Consider the following 22,106-nt stretch of genomic DNA (forward strand, 5'->3'; position numbering starts at 1 on the left):
TCCCCTTCAAGAGAAGAAACAAACAGATACCTGCTGGCCCTCAGAAAATCAAATTGTCAAATTCTAAATCTATTTTGTTTCCGCTTGCATAGAGAAGGGTCATATGCTAGCATAAGCCAAGGCAATTTTTTTGGTGTATTTAACATCATTTTCCCAATTACAGATTAAGTTTTCATCTGCCTTTTTTTTTTTGTTTGTTTTTAATTTCATACAGAGCTAGAAAAAATAAAAATGCAAATTCTGCTATGTTAAAACAAAAGTATTATAATTGGCTCAGAAATAAAAATAAGAGGAAATTTAAGTGATTTGGTACTGTTTGCTTTGTCACCACTTCCATGATCTGGTGTCCTTTCATCAACACATTTTATGGCTGCTGCTTTCACTGTGGAATTGAGATCGGCCCTCAAAAAGGGGTTAAATCTGAATACAAAGAGAATAAACTGCAATAAAACCCCCCAAACAAATCACAGAAGGAATTTTCTCTATTAAGAATGATTATTGCAAACCCATTTATCATGTGAATAATTTTTTTTTAATATTTCATAATCCTGTGCATTATAAAATGTAAATTTCTAAGAAACCTACCATTTTTGTGTTGCAAGGTCATTAAATCTGCCCTGACAGGTGAACGTAGCTTACTGTCACATGAGAATTGGCCATGAGTTAGCTATGTAAATAGCATAAATCATATAAGCTTGGATACGAAGTTCCTTCTCTTCTTATGTCAGGTGTCATCTTTGATACGCCAAAGAATAAGATGCAAGATTCTAGCAATCTCCTACCACGACACATTTCATATACAATTAGAACCAGTATTCTCTATAGCATGAGGACAGATCTGATGAAAAACCCAGTGTGGAAATCCCATCCCCAGAAGTTACCATCTGATGGGTTTAAATACAACCATATCTTTATCCCTCTTCAAGACATGATTGAAAGGGCAATTGTTTCCGCACAGACTGGGACAGATACCTCAGAGCCAGCCATTCAGGTGCAAGCCATGCCTTACCCTTGTCATACCAGCGATCTGTAAGTAAACCCTCAGCTTTTTATTTCAATATACTATCTTTATTAAATTAATGCTAAAGGACTTTGGAAACCTCTAGGTCTTTGTAGTGGGTGACTGTATATCTATCTCGGTACAGGACTGAACCAATACCAGAATGTCACAGCATAGCAATTGTTGTTTAACAGTTGTGACCACAACACATTATACAACATCTGTCTGGCAAATGACCCCTTAAGAGCTGTTTGCAGCTATACTATGTAGTAGTCTGCTGGGTAGAGACTCTGTCAACATATTGTGCAACTAACTTAGATTATGCTGAGAAACCCACTTTCCGTCCTCAATTTCCCTATATGCAGACTGTGAATTGGTCCCTGGTATGTGTTGAAATACAACATAAAATTGGTGAAAGAAAAAGTGTAGGATCGTTCTTTGTAAAACAATCAAAACATCCTGAGCATTAGAATTTAAAATTAGTTGGTGGTAATATATCTGTTAAAGTGGAGCAAATGTTGACTGGCTCATGTTATTCTTTACTGTCCAAATATATTACTTTAACATAGACACAAATCTGAATTCTGTTTGACTTTGGAGCCCTAAAGAGTGATTATATTAGTTGTATTGTTGACAAATACTGATATAATATTATAGTAACAATACATATGTTTGGTTTGTTGCGTGAAAAACCAGAACAAGTCTTATTGCTCATGTCAGACATTCTTTTGTGCATACTTTGAGAATAGTCCCAGTTTTCATATGTTAATATACTGTTAAAAAATATTTTACCTTTTGGGGTAACAACTCTGCATGTATATTTTCATAGATTCTTGAACAATATAGGATTCTTTTTCCCACTTATGATGATGTTAACATGGATGGTTTCAGTTGCTGGCATGGTTCGCAGGCTGGTTTATGAAAGAGAAATTCATCTTGAAGAGGTAAGAGGCAGATTACTGTCTGAAAATAAAATTTATTTATTAAAGCCTACTGAAATATAAAATGTAAACTTTGAGGTACTTTTATGTACTTATAATCCAGCTGGCTTTGCTTTTGTTTGTTTCCTCTGGGCTGTAGGTTATAGTTCTAGCTGCCAACACAGATTCACAACATTATTTGAGCATCAGTCCTCTTGGTATGCAAATATTGTCCCTGAGACAAAAAGCAAGGAGCAAAAGATTCATTAAAGTTGAAGCTGGAAAATGTTTAGGAAAAGCCCTTGTGATTAGAATGTTTTGTATATTGGATTGATTTGGTATATGTGGTCTACAATGATAAACTTTCCTAAACCAGATAAAAAATTTGCCACATACTGTGTAACTGTGAGAAATATAAGAGAGGATGACATAGAAAAAATTACATAATTATTTGCTTATATTGCCACCTAGTCTTAGGAGATGCTGAACATACGGAAGGATGAGGTTTTATGATACATTTTCTGTATGGCTAAATATACTCTTTTGGAGTAATTATACTGGTTGTATGCTGGAGTAAGCCTTATTTAATTTGGGAAATTATCTAATTTCTCTAAACTTTCTGTTGTAAGATAGGCCTTTTTAATGCTCTAAAGTATAAAATCAACTTTATTAAGTTAATTTTGTTCATCTTATGAAAAAAAAGCTTCAGAAATAGTAATAGCTTGTTTCCAAAAGCATCATCATCATTATTATTATTATTATTATTATTATTTTTTCTGTCAGAAGAGGGAGCAGAAGGGGTAGCACAGAAAAGGGAAAAGAGAGGAGTCATTTAAGGAGAAGATGACATCGTTTGGGGAGCTGGTGTTGTCTTGGTGGCAGCAAGTTTTCCTGAAATAAAAAAAAAAAAAAAAAAACCACAAAACAAATATACACAGAGAAAATTTGTTTCCTAACTTTAACTCTCTTTGCTATATTGTCTTGCAGTATATGAAGACAATGGGTGTACATCCAGCCATTCATTTCTTTGCTTGGTTTCTGGAGAATGTAATTGTGCTCACAATAAGCAGCTGTGCTCTGGCCATCATTTTAAAAGCAAGTGGTATCTTTGCTTATAGCAATGGCTTCCTCATCTTCCTTTTTCTCCTGGACTTTGGAGTTACAGTTATTATGTTAAGCTATTTTTGGGGAGTATTTTTTAGCAGTGCTGATACAGCAGCTCTGTGTGCCAGCCTTGGGTATATGATCAGTTTTTTACCCTACATAGTTTTATTGGTCTTGCAGAACCAGCTGAGTTTCACCAACCAGATTATAATGGTAAATATTTCTTTTCCTTTTCTAATTTTTCTTCTCCAAAGGTCCTGTAGATTTCCACAGTTTTGAAACTGTAGATTATAATTTACTTATTTTCCCCAGGTTTATATCTGCTTTTGTTTCACTGGAAACAAGTCACATGAATCGATATCCTATGGAGAAAGTGTTTTGAATGTAGAAAGGAATAAAAAATATATTTTCAGGGAAATTTTGCAAAACTGAGAAAAAAAAACCAAACAAACCCAACCCTGAGGAAGATGCATTTCTCATGCTCATGAGTTCTCTTTATATTTTGACTTAAAAATATTTGTAATGGTAATGTACCTTCAGGCACACCTGACGATATGCCTCTCCTGAAAGTCATTGTTTGTTTGAAGGAAAAATAGTAATTGATTCTCTGTTGGGTATAACTGGAGATTAGGTCAGAAATTTGTCAAGTGCTTATCTAGCTATACAGTCTGCAGTATGTGTTTCTTTGGCGTTGGTTCTTCCATGCCATTTCCTGTTTTATGAATGCCATAGGCTGTTTAAGGTCTTTGTGCTGTCTTAACACACTCTATCTACAACTGGGATATCAAATATCACCATCATACAATGAAAACCATATTTCACACATTATGGCGTCACTCTTTCAGAATAACTCAACTGCCAAATTAAGCTGGTAGAATAATGCATATGCTATTAAGAAAAAGACACTTTTTCAGTGTCAGTAGGTTAAATAAAATACCTTGATTCTTTGCATAAGACTGTAGATTTCGGGAATAAATAGGCAAGGTGGATTTTTTGTTGTTGTTGTTGTTGCTTTTGAACAGTATGTTGCTGTTGAAAAGTATGCATCAGAAACCTTGCACTCTTTAAAAATCAGTTATTTCAAAATAACTCTTCAGATATCCTGCATTTACTGAAAATCAGATGCAACAGCATGTAAAAAGGACAATAATTTTGGAGAGGAGACATGCCACTAAGTGAGGTGGTGAAATCTTAGGAAGCTAAGACACAGGGACTCAGTTGATGGGAATTGACACAAACTTTTCTGTACAAAAATGTAATCCATGCCATTAATGATTTTGAATTATTTTGTTTTTAGTAGCAGCCTATGTCACAGTTCTTTCTTCAGAGAGATGGCAAGATGTATTACTTTTTTGTCAGAAACCTTACTTAATTTCATTAATTAAAATAGGAGATAAAATGAACAATTTCAGATCACTTTCAGACTGCAGAATTTTATCACTGAGTTATGCTTATAAATTTTAGTGATGTTTTGGATCTCTCCATCAGCCTTCATGAGCTCACCAGTGTTTTTCCACTATCAGTTGCACTTCCTTGTTGCACTACATCACTAACTTGCTCATTTTCCATATGTACTTTTGCAATACTGAATGACTATGCTGCATTTCTGGAAGTCAAATGTTATTCTCTTGCACAAATTGCTGTCTCAGCATATAGTACTCAGTGCATGTGTTCTTTCTGCCTCTGTCTCTTTTTGAGTTCTGGTCTTACAAAAATGAGTAGGATGACTGCTGTTTTCACAGAAAGTACATTCCTTTGCATGCTTTGACAGTGTTAGACATTATATGTTTTTAGTGTGTGGTACATTTATGATGATCTACAGCCTGTTATAGAGTTACATAATGCTTTCCAATTTTAATAGCTAGGTGATGGGGCTCTTTAAAATTGAGCAAATACTACTACAGTATGTGGGGGAGTATTGCTAAAATATAAAAGAAAACAACGACCATTCACTCACATGAAAGAAACCTCTATATATTTTGTGCTTGCTTTTAGTGTCACAAGACACTTTATTTCATCGAGCTTGTTAATGAAGTGTTTTATTGATGCTTGCATCCTCTTTCTCTGTTGTTGTAGTGTCTTCTTTCTACAACTGCCTTTGGGCATGGAGTATTTTTCATTACATTCTTTGAGGGCCAAGAAACAGGTAAGCTCTCCGGTTAGAAGAAAAGCTCTAGGCAGACAAGACCCAGTAGTCTCCCCTCATCTAACAGGCCAGCCCTTTCATCATTGAAGTTTAATGAAGTTGGTCAAGCATGACTTCCTCTCAGCGAAGCTATCCTGACTATTCCTGATGATATTCTTGTCCTTAATGTGCCAAGAAATCATTTCCAGGATTAGTTGCTCCATCACCTTCCCAAGGATTGGGGTGAGGCTGACTGGCCTGTAGTTCCCTGGGTCCTTGTTCTTCAAATGATATTTGTTTCTTTTGGTCTTCAGCCGTGTCTCCCAGTTGCCGTGATCAATCAAAGATTCAGAGTGGCCTTGTAATGATAGCTGCCAGGTCCCTTAGTGCTTTTGGGTACATCCCATCAGGGTTTAGAGACTTATGTATGCACAGTTTTCCTAAATATTCCCTAATCTGGTCCTCTTTCACCAACGATACATCATCCTTGGTCTCTGGGACCCAGGATTTCTGCTTGGGTGCAGTGGAAAAATCCCCACTGAGGTACTGTGCAGGTGCAGAAATGCAAGAGAACACCCTATTATGTTTAAATGTCAGGAAGAGAAAAATGTTTGGAAACTGGCTAAATGTTCTAACAGGTTGTTAAATGTTTTGACATGGTGATCACTACTATCTCCAACCTAAGAGCTGTTCCTGTTGTAGCTGCTTTTAGAAAAGTAACAAGTGAACGTCTGGGCCCTTGATAAATATCTACGAAGGATGTCATTTATATATCTAAACATATAAAGAGATGCAATCCTTTTTTTACTACTTTGGGAAGATCAGTATTGAAAGAGTGGATGCTCCAAACCATTAGGCATTGAAAAGGTATCATAATGATACAAGAATTGTTAAAGAGTGGAAGAGACAGTTGCAGAAAATATTACTTAAATTTCCTGCCAGACTCTTCATCAAAATTAGTCATCTTCATTGGAGAAAGAGCAAAATATGCTTTGTTTTGTTTTGGTTGTTTACAATTTGGTTACTTTTCCATTTAGCAATATGGTAACTTTCTGTAGTACTAGTGTTTTGCACCTCATTTTTTCGTTTCATGTCTTCTGCAACATAATACTTCTATGATGCAATTTCTCAGGGAGTTTATTTCAGTTTACCTCTGAATACGGTCAATGCACACAAATACTTCCTTAGTTAGAATTCAGATTTACATTTTCAGACTTACCACTGTAGAAATTACTATAAACTTTGTGTAACTCATTTCTTGATAATATCAGCACAATGATGTAAAGCCTGATTCATTGAAGAGGTCAGTGCTCCATTTTATCAGTTGTTTTTAATTTTGCAAAATTAAGGGCCAGCTAAAACTTCATAAACAGCCCTTTCTACAACAACTTCTCTGTGTTTTCCCAGCAGCAGTGTCACCTGCTGTTCTAAACAGCAGCTTGAAAAGGCATAGCAATTCATTTCTATTCATTAGGATTGCTATGATTAACTATGGTCTTTTTTGTGTCAACATTTAAATACCCAGAAATGTGTGATGTTGATGTGTTTGTGATCTTTAATGCTCTACTGATTTAGCTTTGACCTTTAAAAAATCATTATTATTATTACTCTTACTACCAGGAATTCAATGGAATAATATGCACCAGGCAGTGGCACAAGGAGGATACATGACCTTTGGATGGCTGTGCTGGATGATGCTTTTCGACTCCATTTTATATTCTGTAGGTGGTTGGTATTTCAGCAATATTATTCCTGGTAAGATTATGGTGTTGTTTTTATTTCATGTTCTTGAAGAAGTTATTGAATGGATTTATGGAATGGGCTTCCCTCATTGTATACAACCAAACCAAAACCTGACCTTTTCATGAATTAAGTTTCTGATGGGCAAAACTGACTGATTACCTTTAGGGAGTTGGTGAGTCTTCCTACATACATAAATGTTGAGTAGTGCTAACACATGGACTAGAATTTATAGCCAGGCATATAATGCCTTCTGTTAGCTTGCAGGGATGACTAATATTTGAAAGACTTAGTAATTTGTCGGTATCCCACAGTAACAGAGCTCAGTCTAGTAGCAAAACTTCCTGTGAAAAGGATAACTCAGTACTTAGGCTGAAACCCATGAAGAGCAATGTATTTTCAGATCACAAAGACTTCAAACTGCCTCTTGAATCTTGCTCTCTGTCAGTCCACGGACCAATGCATAAAGAAAACTAATTAACTTAGAATATTAAGAAATATGTTTTCAGCAAGTACTTAGATTTTTTCCATTAACCAAGTTTTATGAGTGTTACTGAGTTGTTTGATGCATTTTTAGTCATAGCCTAATGCCTCACTAGCTGTTTGAAATTTCCTTTTCTTTTTGATTTTGCAAGTCACCTTTTCTTCCAGCTACTCTGCATTTGTTTTAAAGTATAAAAATATAAAAGTAATTTTGCCTTGAAAGAGGGAAGTATGTGGAACATACAACTGAATTTTACAAACTTTGGCTTAAATTGACACCTGCCCTTCAGTGTCAATGAAATGCAACTCCAAACACACAAGAGTGTAATGTGTGATTGGAAAGTGAAGCCTGAAAAGACTGGGCAATGAAATTTAGGTTGTGTGTAGGAGCACATTTTTGCCCTTTCTGTTTCCATGCTACAATAAATGTTTCTTATGCTGGCAGATTTGCTTAAGTTGTGTAGGTAGTAGTGAGAGAATAATCTTTAATTATTGCTGCAATGGATTATTATTATAATAAAAAATAAAGATATTTGCTTTGGCAGGCCATTTGGTGCCTTTTCATTCCTCTAGGTTACAAGAATATATTAGGCCGTGCCTATATATTGTTAAGTCTATGATTCTGTTGCACTTTAAGGCTGATCTGCAGATAAAGTAAAACACAGTATCACTGAGGATTGATTATTTTATGGCAGGATCTGGTGTTTTGGCCAAATGACTTTTTTTCACTTCAGTAACATTTGTTAAGTGCAGCAAAGAGTTTGAGCTGATTAAATGGCCTAACTAGCTCTTTTAAGTAATGATAGGACTTTAGTAGTCTACAAACAAATATGAAATGACTACAAATTTTGCAACAGCTTCTATCATAATTATCATCTAGGAAAATCTGGATTAAAGAACCGATGGTATTTTCCCTTTACTGTTTCCTACTGGAAAAACCTGTGTGGTGCAGAGAGGAGGAAGAGACATTTTCTTAATTCTAATATGTTTTTCTTCAATGAAAACTTCCAAGACAAAGGTTTGTAATCATAACAGTTTTAATAACAGCTCTTTTCCAAATAGTGTGTTGATTTTTATCAACTTGCTTTTGTCATTGCTTGGTACATATCTAGTGTTCTGTGTTTAGAACTTGTCCCTTTCTATTCTCCATTATGTAGTGTATACTATGAATATTATATACTAAATGTTAATTGAGCTGCCACCTGTAATGCTTGACTCATTCAATGAAAACTACTGTACACAGCCATTTAATAAAACTCTATGAAGAATGTAAAATAAGTATCTCTAAAGTTCCTCCTGTTGCAGTGTATTGCCTCTTTGCCTTAGTAGGATCTTCTGAAGTTCCTTGGACCCTTTCATACTCTTACTGAATCTGGAAAGTGTACTTTATTAACTCCCCCATCCACTCCAGTTTAATTCTCTTCCTTTATTGTTTTCTAAACTTAAAATTGATTGTTAAAGGGGAAACCCCATATTCATAAACAAACCAATACTTGAGATACTTTTAACTTATAATTTGATTATATATTTTTATGTATTTTTATATAAAGTGTGTCTCTTTCTTGGTAACATTTTTTTAATTTTATTTAATTATATATGATTTTATTACATTAATTAGAATAATAAACTATAAACTCATATATAAATATGTAATTTATGTATTTTGATACATTATATCGAGTATTCTCATCTCAAAAATTTTTGCATTTGAAATAAGTTAAAGTATTACATATTAATAATATATTTACGGGGCTGGCAACTGACTGTGCTCATGTTTGGAAAATAGTTATAACTTTCATCCTGACACAGAGAGGAAGTCAGCTTAATCTGTGTCATATGGTCATCTCAGGTTACTGAGCTTGTTACCTCACAGTTAGAGAAATGCTGGATATCTGCCTGCATTGAAGACCTTGAATGGTGTTTAGATTAGATTGTTGCTCTGAATCATTTTGGAAAGAGATCTGGTTTGCTTTATTGACTGAGGGCAATTAAAGAGGATTAACTGGCTATGCCTGTTAACGTTGTGTATTGTGCCTGAAAATGGATGGAATATATGGAGTAGTTTGCATACTTAAGGGCATAAAACAATGATTCAAGCAATGTTATTATAAGTGTTTATTCATAGAATCATAGAATAGTTAGGGTTGGAAAAGACCTTAAGATCATCTAGTTCCAACCCCCTGCTATGGGCAGGGACACCTCACACTAAACCATGTCACCCAAGGCTCTGTCCAACATGGCCTTGAACACCGTCAGGGGTGGAGCGTTCACAACTTCCTGGAGCAGCCCATTCCAGTGCTTCACCACCCTTACAGTAAAGAACTTCTTCCTTATATCCAGTCTAAACTTCCCATGTGTAAGTTTTAACCCATTACCCTTTGTCCTATCACTACAGTCCCTGAGGAAGAGTCCCTCCCCAGCATCCTTGTAGGCCCCCTTCAGATACTGGAAGGCTGCTATGAGGTCTCCACGCAGCCTTCTTTCTCTTCTCCAGGCTCAACAGCCCCAACTTTCTCAGCCTGTCTTCAAATGGGAGGTGCTCCAGTCCCCTGATCATCCTCGTGGCCCTCCTCTGGACTTGTTCCAACAGTTCCATGCCCTTTTTATGTTGAGGACACAAGAACTGTACACAATACTCCAGGTGAGGTCTCACGAGAGCAGAGTAGAGGGGAAGGATCATCTCCTTCGACCTGCTGGTCACGCTCCTTTTGATGCAGCCCGGGATACGCTTGGCTCTGGGGGCTGTGAGCGCACACTGCCGGCTTATGTTAAGTTTCTCATCTGCTAGAAATAGAAGATAACTATTGTATGACTCAATAGAGACATATGTAGACATGCATATATCTTGACATAGTTGGTTTAGGTTGCTCTTTAAAACTGCAAATAGGCCAAATTCTTAGCAAATATTAACTGGCATAGCATCTTTCATTTCAGTGAAGTTTATGTCCATTTAGACCATCTGAAAATCTATTGCAAGTTTTAGTAAATGGTAACAGGGATCAAGCTAATTTGTTATTTCATATACACACACTCGTATCTATAGATTCAGCAGCCCTCTTGATCTGCTGCTCTTTCCCATACAGACCCAGCAACTCCAATTTGGAAAAGCCCATGCATCGAAGAAGCTACTATTGGCGTCATGCTATTGTCTCTCACCAAAGAGTACATGGATGGCCAGAAGGCTGCAATTAAAGATCTCAGCCTCACTTTCCACCGAGGTCAGATAACAGCACTCTTGGGACCTAACGGATCTGGCAAGACAACAATTATGTAAGTAAGTCTGCTGTTCAGTGCTATTACACTCCTCTCTGATCTCTGCTATGCTTTCTCACTTAAAAATATTTGTGAATTCTTTCCTATGTCTTTTTTTTCTTTTCCTCCCCAAATAAATATTTAATAAACTCTCCAAAGCACATGGGAAGTGATATAAAAAAATGACAAAAGCAATATAAGGTATAAAGAACTGAGTCCTCTGTGCCACTGAAACATGACGTAATAGTTCAGGAGCAGCTTAAGTGGAAGCTGAACAAGTTTGGTTGCGGAGTTAAACACATCCCACAAAAGTGTTTTTCTGGCATTCTTTTCTGGCATTCCATGTGTACTCCTATCACACACAGAGTGTGAACTTTTATGGGATTTTGTGCTTTGTTACTAGAGGTTGCAAGGGACTTTTTTCTTGGCAGTTAACCAGAAACAAAAATAACAAAATTAAAATGACATTTAGAAATTTCTTAAGTAAGAACTCTATATATTTCTACCTTTATGTTAACTATGATCAGCTTTAATAAAACCAGTGATGCAGAATGGGACCCAACCTGGAATTAGTCCTCAGCTAGAATACACACGTGAAAAAAGAAACAATGGTCTGTTATATTTGGTTGGGAAAAAATGGATTCTGTTATTTTATTCTGGAATAAAGAAAATGAAGGATTGTTGAGATTTAAAAGAAAAAAAAAAAGCTCAAAACTCAAAAAACCTTAAAAAAAGCTCAAAGCAGTGTTTCTTCATCTGTTCTTAGCTGAATGCTTCAGGAAATCCAAGTGTGAGCTATGTAATACAGTCATTACACATGATCTTGCTGAATTTTTCGTTTTCTTGTATCAGGTCATTGTTGACTGGCCTGTATCCACCCAGCTCTGGTACCATTATTATTAATGGAAAGGACATACATAGTGATCTAGCTGCCATCAGGACAGAGCTGGGTGTTTGCCCACAGTATGATGTCCTGTTCAACGTACTAACTGTGCGAGAGCATCTGCTGTTTTATGGATCAGTGAAGGCACCTGGCTGGACAAAAGAACAGTTGAATAAGAAAGTCAGTGGGTAAGTTTTTCTTTCATTTGTTAAAAACTGTCAAGTAGATTGGTGTTTCTTGCAAGCCAGTCAAACAAGAAAGTGCTAAAGCAAAATTGCAAGTAGAAGTAAATAGAAACTGCAGGCTTTATATGAGTTTTTGAAAATAGATTTACTAGTTTCCAACCTTTACTTGAATGTGCTTGTAGTGAAACTGTCAATATTTGAAATCCGGGTATAAAGAACCATCAAATAAACATGTTATGACTGGAGTGGAGATGGCAAGCCTGGTAGCAGCTGCAGTGGTGCCTGCCTCATACTGTCTTACCTCCCTCCGTGCTGGAGAGGCAGACAGAAAGTAAACTGCTGTGACTTCACCCTGAGTTCTCAGATAAGTCAACACTGACTATGTGTTTATTATCCTGTTTTCCTGCTATTATCCTGTTTTCCATCACCTGCAATAAAGGGAAAATTGGAAAACCAGAAAAGGCAGGTAAAGACAGTACTTGGTATAATCTTTTTAATAAGCCATCAACTTTTTCCTTTGTCGAATTCAGATTTTAAATGTGTTTAAAGTGAAGGGCTCTGAGAACAAACAATCCAATACAAAAAAAAAAAAAAAAAAAAAAAAAGCCAGAGCTCTGACACCACCTCAGAGGATTTGCCTCTTGTCAGGTCAAGAATATTTCCTAGTGGGTCTATATTTGTTGATATAGGACTAGATCTTCATTTTTGCATCATGTATGTTAAACAGCTAGTAAACCATACAAGGTGAGATCTTGTTCGCCAGTAGCAAACTGGTTCATTTTCTGGACTTTAGGAATAAAATGAACGCTTTTCTAATAGTGTGGCAGTGCAAATAGTTTCTGTTTACCTTTTAAATCCTGCTAGACTGTGTGAAGGACTGGGCACTTCCACGCTTTAACAGAAAAGAATGCCACGCTGATGGAACTTTTCTTTCAGTATACAATTAGGCATATGCAGACACATTTGTGGCAAAGTGGCTTTCCTTTTTAGTAGGTATCAGAAAAACTCATTACTTAAAAATTCTAATCTGAAAAATTTCTGGTGTGGGACATTGCATTCTCTCTAGAAAACCAGAACCAGCTCTGTAGGACAATAAACCCAATTCAAACATAGTTTTTGGTTTAAAATCTCTGCAAAATAATATCCTGTATTTTATTGTACTTAGCCTTCTGAATTGCTATTTCAGCAGCAGTCTGTCATACTAATGACATACAAGAATATTCAGAATGCTACAGCCCTTGCTACTAAAAAGAATAATTTATTTTAAAGGCATTGAGTTCTTTAAAATACTTCAGACAAACTAGAAATCCAGCAAAACAATGAAAAAAAATTGCTTTTCATTAAGCAAAAAAAAAGGACTCCAAAGAGATTAAGAATTATTTTCCTGGATATATAGCTATACAATAATTATAGGAACCTGTTTTCTTTAAAACAAAAAATTCTCTCAGGTTAAATGCATGGTTTACGGACTGCTTATACATTCAGATGATTCAGGGGATTAGCTTAGGACTGTTGAGTCTTTTCTGTCTTGCTTGCCAGGCTAATAGAAACTGAAACCTTCTAGGTCAATGAGTGGATGTTCAGTGTGATGAAGAAAAAATCTGTGGTTTTTCAGTGCTGCCTTTGTTGACTGTCTTTCCGCATGCTGCTCAGAGGCAAGTTCGTCAGAGGGCAGGGGCTGAAAAGGCAATGTCTGTGAGGTATCTCTAAGTCCTTAACACAGGAATTACATTAGGTTAGATTAGGTAGTATCACTGTACACAGGGATCACTAATCTGTTTAGATCACAGAAACATGTCTAAAAAAAAAAAAAAACCCAAAAAACAAACAAAAAAACAACCCCAAAAGCAGCAGTGCTACTTTATTTACTTCAAATGACTATACATTTCCTAAAAACTCAGGCAATTTTTAAGATTTGATATGTAGCTACAAAAACTGAAGCACTGTTTGAGTTATGAAATAACCATCTTTACCGTGGCTTAAGAGGCTATTCTCTAGAGTTTGCTGAAATTGTTAGACAAATTGGCATTTATTTTATTGGAATTAATTTCAAAATTGTCTGTTCTTATCCTGCATAATACTTTCCTGCACAATATTTATCCAGAATTTGTATTTCAGGAGGTGAGTGTTTATACTGCATAGGTAGAGAGATAATTTTTTCCCCTATTTTTCTTGTCTCCAAAAATGTAGTGTCAGAGGTAGTGTTTTTTTCACTTTCTATTTACAGTGACTTTTCAGTAATTCAGCTCTGAGTGCACATGGTGTGACTGGAGGTAAACTTTTACAAAATGTTTCCCATTTCTGAACTTCAGAGCTCTGGAAGATGTGGATTTATCCCAGCACCAGTACAAACCAGTTGGAACTCTTTCTGGGGGAATGAAAAGGAGGCTGTCAATTGCTATCTCATTCATTGGAAACTCAAAGACTGTTGTTCTAGATGAGCCCACCAGTGGAGTAGATCCATGTTCTCGCCGTAGCATTTGGGACGTTCTTCTGAAGTATAAAGCTGGTACAAAGCCTATACACATAATTTGCTGCTTACTTTCTTTTCTGTAATTCTGTTTCAATCAATTTAATCAAGATCTTCGGAATATTACTAGTACCATTCAGAAAATAAATACATTAATTTCAGAAGTAACATTTCATCTAACTTGAGAAACTAAAGCAGCCAAATGAGCTTACAGAAATTATCTGTTATCTCACAAAAGGATGTCTGGTCTGACAGAAGATTGAGCTTCGTTTTGAGACCTGTCCTCAAGTTTCCCTTCTCTTACCATCTTCTTTTTGGTTGGCTTCTCAAAATTATTTTCTGGTTTTCATTTCCCATTTTTCACCTATCTCTGTAGAGATGCTTCTAATGAAAATAGAATCATCAGTCAGTTTGCTACATTAATTTTTAAGTGCCATAAGGTAAAAAACTGATTGTGGGAAGCAAACTCTTCAGCTAGTGAGCACTCAATTAGCTGTAGTAACTCACAGTGAATGATCCGTATAAGAAAGACACCACTATTATGTGATTTTAGGGCATCTCTTACACTCTTAAAACAGCTTGAAGTTGTAATGCTCAATATTGCTTACATGTATAATACAAGGCAATGCATGCTTAGACTTTAACTCAGACTGTAAATCTGAATGCAGATTTTGTTTGTCTTGCATTTATGTTTTGAAGGGAGCTAAAACATGTTCCCTTAAGGTTAAAGGATCCTCGTGAAAGCAAGATGTGTTTCTCTGAAACCAGGTTTTGTAGACATGTAGCAATCTTTCTGATGCAGGTTGCACGTTGATCTTTACCACTCACCATCTTGATGAGGCAGAGGTGCTCAGTGATCATATTGCTATCCTGCAGTGTGGCCAGCTGAAGTGCTGGGGTTCTCCTTCTTATCTGAGAGAAACATATGGCCAGGGACACAGTCTAACACTGACAAAAAAGGTATGCTAAAAAGGTACTGTAGGGAATTTTGCAGTGCTTGCCACGTAATGGCTGTGTATATTCTAAGGGAGGTGTATGTCCCTGCAAGGAAGTAATATGTGATACAGATTATTAGAAAGCCTGCAAAACATGTTTTTATTAGCTTTCTTGGTAGTTTTTTGTGGGTGGCACTATTATTACTATTATTACTATTATTACTATTATTGCTACTATTGTTATTACTATTATTATTATTATTATTTAGAAGATCACAATGATGTCTTTGAAATTGATGAATTTCAATATTTAGCTGAAAAGTGCTTTGTCTCACTGTTTTTTATTCCTGGGAAGTAGTCTCTGTGTGCCAGGTTTGAACCAATTTCATCAGTGGAAACTTTCCTCTATGAATTCTATTACCAAGTCCCATACTTCTGGTGATATTTATTTTTTTTTTGTGCATTATTATCTTTCTTTCTCTTAGCCTTCTGTGTTTGAAATCCAGGATCCTAAACATACTGTTCAGATCACATCTCTTGTACAGACCCACATCCCAGAAGCCTTCTTGAAAGAGAACAGTGGGACTGAACTGACCTATGTGATTCCAGAAACGGCAGATAAGACCTCTTTTAAAAGTCTTTTTCAGGCTTTAGATCAAAGCCTGCATCGTCTACACGTGACTGGCTATGGCATTTCTGACACCACCTTGGAAGAGGTACTTTTAGATTTTCTGCGTAATGGCATTTTCTTGGTTAGATAAACCTGTATTAGCTTCCAGCTACTCTTAATTGTATCTTCCATAGTGCATAATACTTTATTGTGAAATTTGTGATATTTGAAACTGCATCAGTAGTTCTGGGTTTGCTTTGCAAATTTAGACTTGTTCAACTTGCATATCTGTGGAAAAAGATATAAATAGAACCTAAATAATACAAGTAAACCTAAGATGACACTTGTTCATGAAATTTACTGAACCAATATGCCACTATGTGGAGCTTCTATATCGTGAAGTGGTCCACTGGGAGATGTCTTTAGCGCTATGTTGATTTGCAACATAGGTTTTTAGGACCCTTCACAAGCATAAACCATCTCTGTTTTCACACTTGTTTTTAAACTGCAGTCCGAAGAGTCATCTGCTGGCAAGTATGTGGTTTCCTTTGAAGCTAAGCTCTATACAGCTGAGTCATTTAGGGAAAAAAAAAGGCATCTCTTCGGTGTTTATCTTATAAATGACCACAGTGCACAAAGCTAGCACAGCAAGCATTTGCTATGGCAGGGTGATAAATCACAGAAGTTTGATAAACGTGTTATATGGCGCTATAAATCACATTCCTGATACACAGCTCTATGAGACAAGTCAAAAGCTTCTTGAAAAATTGTTATTTTATTTCAAATTATGTCGGGTGATTAACATGCTCTTCAGTGCCTAACTTCACAGATTGTGAGTTAACGTATATGTTGAGAACCTTTTTTATTATGTCCCTATGGGATATCATAGGACTTTGCAGAGCCAGCATGTGTAAAGTTGTCATGGAATACAGGAATCTTCCTCGGCGTGCTGTATCTGTTATTCAGTTGAGAGTTTTCTTTTGGCTGTTTTCTGCAGGGAAGGTTAAAAAAAAGGTTTAAAGGTGGTATTAGATATTGATAGATAGTTCTTCAGCTTGAGGACTTGATACATTAATCTGGGGTGATTTCTGTCATCTCTGCATCTCATCATTAGTTATTGTTGCAATCTCAATTCTCCATTTTCTTATCAAAAGCCTCTTTGCATTGGCAACTAAATGGGTAGCACATAATAGCGCTATTTAGTCTATTCAAACAATTCAATCTGGAAACAAAGAACTCTTACTTGAAAGGAAGAAATGTGTTCCAATTTTCATTTTACCCTTTCTTTTGTTCTCTCATACACTCACCATTACTCTTTTTCAGTCTGAGGGACACTTGCACTCTCTAAAAGTCCATTCCTACTTCAAAGTATACTTCAAAATCATGAAGTTCTAACAAAATCAGTTCCTGAAACCTTTTATCTCATTAATATCGTATTTGCTTAATTTTGGGTTTTAAATATGTTTTCCAGCCATTTGTATTTGTGTACTTTATAATGCTTGCAATACAAAGAGTGTTAGCAGAACTAAAAGGAGGATGGAAGAGTGGTTAATTTAATTGAGTGGAACAACCCTGGAGGTTTCAAAGCTTATGTCTTTCTTGCTTTGATTTGAGGAGAGAATACAATCATTGAAACATCTTTGCAAAATAAGGTGTGTCTAAATACCTGTTAATGGTGCACTATAAATTCTCTTCCTTGAAATGATCAGAGTTTGCTCCAAAACTTTCCAGGGAGAGCCATATATCTCCTTGAAATAGTTTAGCCTTAAAAACTATGCAGCTTCTAAGGAGATTCCGTTTTGTGAAGGACATTCTAAACATCTCTGGTGGTCTGAAAGAAGTAGTCAGGGCAGTGGCTGCTCCTTGCAAGTAGGGCAGTCCTAAACAGCCAGTATGACTACCTGCTCTCTCCATCCCCACAAGTGGCTGAGGTGGTCCTTCAGTGTCTGGCATGGAGCAAACTTGCAGGGGCAAGTGCTAGAATTGAGCCACGCTACTCCTTACCTATTTTAAGCATGTTCCTCAGAAACATAGAGTTTCTTCCTGTGGCTTTGAACTGTGACAAGTGTCTGTCTCCCTTTGAGTGTGTATCTAAGTCTGACAATCAGAAATGTTCCTGTTTATCAGATGACAATTGACATGCTTGCGAAAGTTCCTCAGTTAAGTCATACACAGTGAATGGCCCTAAAACTGCTTCTGCATTGTTCTGCTTAGTCAAACATACCCATAGCTATGGAAGGCTATGCTCAGCATGTACTTCCTGGAAGATAACATAAAACCAATGTGAATAGAAAATGTAGTAGGGCCCATAAATGCTGCTAAAATATCAGTCAGTGCTTTTAGATGACAAAGGACTGTCTATAGATGTTGGCTAGTTTTTTTTGTTGCTCTTGGTTTTTTTCCACACCTTCACTTTCTCTTTCTTTCAGCCACCTTGGTTGTCTGCACTTTTTCCCTTCAGGTCAAAATGTGTTTTAGGAATGATAATTCCAGTGAAGTGTCAAGGATACTATGCCACTGTGTCAGTAGAGCAGGCTTGTTTTTACGAGGCTGTCCCAAAGAAGGAATCAGGAACAAATGAAGTAGAAGCTGCCTAGTACATCTCAGAGGGCTACAGGAAATGTCCTTTTCCTCAGGTTCTCCTCTACAGCCAGCCATCTGGAAAAATCCTTGGTTAGATGTCGACTTGCAAGCCACAGCAAAAATTAGGCAGAAATTGCTAAGATGTGTAGGGAAAGAGATGCTCTGCTGAGGGCTAGGAGATGCCTTCTTTTGTTGAATTTATCCAGTCTTTTAGGTATGCAAGAGCACATTGTCTCTCTGTCATCATGTCTAATCCTGACTTTTCCAGATCTGTATGTTTTGGAGGGTACTTTGCTAATAACATTGTTAGGCTAATACTACTTCTGTCCACAGTATCTTGTGCACCTTTAGACAATTTGTCATGTCTCTGTACAATCTAGTCCCTAATGAATCCCATGTTTAATGGGATGTTTGAGAGCTGCCTGGATACTATGAGGAGGACTGGGCAGAGCAGTTGGCCTTCTGTCTTTAGAGCTCTGTTAGAATTTTGAGAATGAAGACCTTGGGCCCACTGTAGGAGAGGATCTGGTTTGAGACCATCTTAAAAACCTGCATGCACACAAGTCCATAGGACCTGATGAAATCCATCCGCGGGTCTTGAAGGAGCTGGTGAATGAAATTGCAAAGCCACTGGCCATCGTATTTGAAAAATCATGGCAGTCAAGTGAAGTTTCCGATGACTGGAAAACAGGAAGTGTAACCCCCATTTTCAAGAAGGGGAAAATGGATGACCCAGGGAATTACAGACCAGTCAGTCTCACCTCTGTGCCTGGCAAAATCATGGAGCAGATTATCCTGGAAGGCATGCTGAGGCACATGAAAAACAACAAGGTGCTTGGTGACAGCCAGCATGGCTTCACTATGGGGAAATCCTGCCTGTCCGATTTGGTGTCCTTCTATGATGGGGCTATGGAAGTGATGGGCAGGGGTAGAGAAGTTGTTGTCATCTACCTGGACTTGTTCAAAGCGTTCGACACTGTCCCACATGACATCCTTGTCTCTAAATTGAAGAGACATCAATTTGATAGGCGGACCTCTCAGTGGATAAAGAACTGGCTGGAAGGCCGCATGCACAGAGTTGTGGTCAATAGCTCAATGTCCAGCTGGAGACCAGTAACGAGTGGTGTCCCTCAGGGATCAGTGTTAGGACTGGTCTTGTTCAACATCTTTGTCGGTGACATGGACAGTGGGATTGAGTGTGCCCTCAGCAAGTTTGCCGATGACACCAAGCTGTGTGGTTCGGCTGATATGCTGGAGGGAAGGGATGCCATCCAGAGGGAACTTGACACGCTTGTGAGGTGGGCTGATGCCTACCTCATGAAGTTTAACCATGCCAAGTGCAAGGTCCTACATCTAGGTTGGAGCAATCCCAGGCACAGCTACAGGTTGGGCAAAGAAGAGATTCAGAGCAGCCCTGTGGAGAAGGACTTGGGGGTGCTGGCTGATGAGAAAATGAACATGAGCCGGCAGTGTGCGCTCGCAGCCCAGGAAGCCAACCATATCCTGGGCTGCATCAAAAGAAGCGTGACCAGCAGGTCGAAGGAGGTGATCCTGCCCCTCTACTCTGCTCTTGTGAGACCTCACCTGGAGTATTGTGTGCAGTTCTGGTGTCCTCAACATAAAAAGGACATGGAACTGTTGGAACAAGTGCAGAGGAGGGCCACGAGGATGATCAGGCGACTGGAGCATCTCCTATATGAAGATAGGCTGAGGAAGTTGGGGCTGTTCAGCCTGGAGAAGAAAAGGCTGCCTGGAGACCTCATAGCAGCCTTCCAGTATCCGAAGCGAGCCTACACAGATGCTGGGGAGGGACTCTTCATCAGGGACTGTAGTGACAGGACAAGGGGTAACGGGTTAAAACTTAAACAGGGGAAGTTTTGATTGGATATAAGGAAGTTAGGGTGGTGTCGTAGTTTAAACAAAGTCAGCCATAAATCATGCAGTCGCTCTCTCAGACACCCCCCTTCTTGCCCTCCCACTACAGCCGGAGGGACGGAGAGGAGAATCGAAAAAATGCAACTCCAACAGGTTGAGATAAGAACAGTTTAGTAACTAAGGTATAACACAAATCACTACTGCTACCACCAATAATAATAATGATAAAGGAAATAACAAGGGAAGAGAATCAACACCTCAGCACCAGCCGACCAATAAGTCACCCAACCCCACCCGACCAAGCACCGACCCATATCTCATCCAACCCTGCAGTCCTAGACCTTCTGGGTAACTCTCAGTTACATCCTGGTCATGACGTGCTGTGGTATAGAATACCTCTTTGGCTAGCTTGGGTCAGGTGTCCTGTCTCTGCTTCCTCCCGGCTTCCCCTCCTCCCTGGCAGAGCACAAGGCTCATAAAGTCCTTGGTCAGACTAAAACATTTCTGTTATCAGCTCTGTTCCCAGGCTGAAATTCAAAACACGGTGCTGCACCAGCTACCAAGAAGGAGAAAAATGACTGCTACTGCTGAACCCAGGACAGGTGGTGAGGCACTGGAATGGGTTGCCCAGAGAAGTTGTGAATGCTCCATCCCTGGCCGTGTTCAAGGCCAGGTTGGATGAAGCCTTGTGTGGGATGGTTTAGTGTAAGGTGTCCCTGCCCATGGCAGGGGAGTTAGAACTAAATGATCTTAAAGTCCTTTCCAACCCTAACTATTCTATGATTCTATGAATAGCTGTGTCAGTGAAGCTTCAGTGGACACAGAGCATATTAGAAAAATATGTGGTGGTTTTGTTTCTTTTCTAAGGCACAGTTACATTTTTTTCTTTAAGTGATTAAAGAAAAAGTCTGTCTACAGCTTCAGCAGGAGTTTTGGATCTGAACTGTGTGTATGCAGGCAACACTTTTGTAGTGTAGCCTTCATCCTAGCCAGAGATGGCTAGTTCCTTTGTGGTTTTAGTCTGTTCACTTCAGTTTGCTTGATGGAATTGGTATGCAGAGGAACCATTAGCAAGCAGGCCCGAGGCAACAAATTAGAATGTGACTTTGGGCAGTTAGGATTTCCCTCCAGAGTCCGATAATAAAATGTTGGGAGGTATTAATTTCTTCTGCCCTTGTGGTTGTTGATGACCAAAAGTGCTCTCTGAAAGTTGGCAGGTAACAAGTGCAATCAATAATCACTGTTAAATAGCAATTACATTGACTACAGAAAATATGGTTATTGTAACAGTCAGACCTTAGCAAGTCAAGAAATGTCTTTCCATAACTATGAAGTACTTCATAATTGACTGTTTTTATTTTCTATTGTATAAGCTCCTTGGAAACAGAGATTTTATTTTTTTTTTGTTATAACTGCTATCAGCTTCTCGGGTTCTTTTGCGGGAAGACATAAATAGTTTCTTAATGATTTCTGAAAATTGCACTGTGGTTATAATCTAAGTCTTGCAGCTCAACACAGACATGAAAAAGAAGGAGAAGGCTTTCATCAAAAGAAAGCAAAAATTTATTTGTACTTTTGCTGTTTGATTAGATATGTTTATAGTAATTCTGTTAATTTTTCTTTTTATCTGAAATATCTAGATCACTGTTTAAATTGAAGTTCAGGTTAAGGTAAAAATATGTTAATTTTATTTTACATCTGAGCTTACAGGAAGTGGGGTAACCGTTGGTAACTGACTCCCTATGAAAGCTGTTCCAAGCTTCTGCAAGGCTGAGGGACTGATGAATTAAATACAATTCTATGAATTTCAAAGGATATTGTGTGGACAGAGCTGTGAAACATGATTAAGCAAGAAGCAATAGGTCAAATACAAATCTATTTGGCAAAGTGTAAACATCCTTAAACAGATCTCATGACTATAAATTTGGTGAATTCTTCTGG

At 37.7% G+C, this 22,106-nt stretch overlaps 1 protein-coding gene across 1 annotated transcript in view; it reads left to right on the forward strand.

Moving 5' to 3' along the window:
• Nucleotides 1–22,106, forward strand: part of ABCA13 (ATP binding cassette subfamily A member 13) — a 180,505-nt gene that overhangs the window by 64,652 nt on the left and 93,747 nt on the right. Inside the window, exons 30-40 of the mRNA XM_065669310.1 lie at nucleotides 729–1,029; nucleotides 1,830–1,944; nucleotides 2,908–3,237; nucleotides 5,101–5,170; nucleotides 6,770–6,904; nucleotides 8,253–8,390; nucleotides 10,456–10,642; nucleotides 11,477–11,695; nucleotides 14,005–14,201; nucleotides 14,965–15,122; nucleotides 15,583–15,813. Coding sequence (XP_065525382.1) covers nucleotides 729–1,029; nucleotides 1,830–1,944; nucleotides 2,908–3,237; nucleotides 5,101–5,170; nucleotides 6,770–6,904; nucleotides 8,253–8,390; nucleotides 10,456–10,642; nucleotides 11,477–11,695; nucleotides 14,005–14,201; nucleotides 14,965–15,122; nucleotides 15,583–15,813 — 2,081 coding nt within the window. The remainder of the gene's footprint in view (nucleotides 1–728; nucleotides 1,030–1,829; nucleotides 1,945–2,907; nucleotides 3,238–5,100; nucleotides 5,171–6,769; nucleotides 6,905–8,252; nucleotides 8,391–10,455; nucleotides 10,643–11,476; nucleotides 11,696–14,004; nucleotides 14,202–14,964; nucleotides 15,123–15,582; nucleotides 15,814–22,106) is intronic.

This window comes from Lathamus discolor, chromosome 2 (assembly GCF_037157495.1).
Source record: "Lathamus discolor isolate bLatDis1 chromosome 2, bLatDis1.hap1, whole genome shotgun sequence".
NCBI lineage: Eukaryota > Metazoa > Chordata > Aves > Psittaciformes > Psittacidae > Lathamus > Lathamus discolor.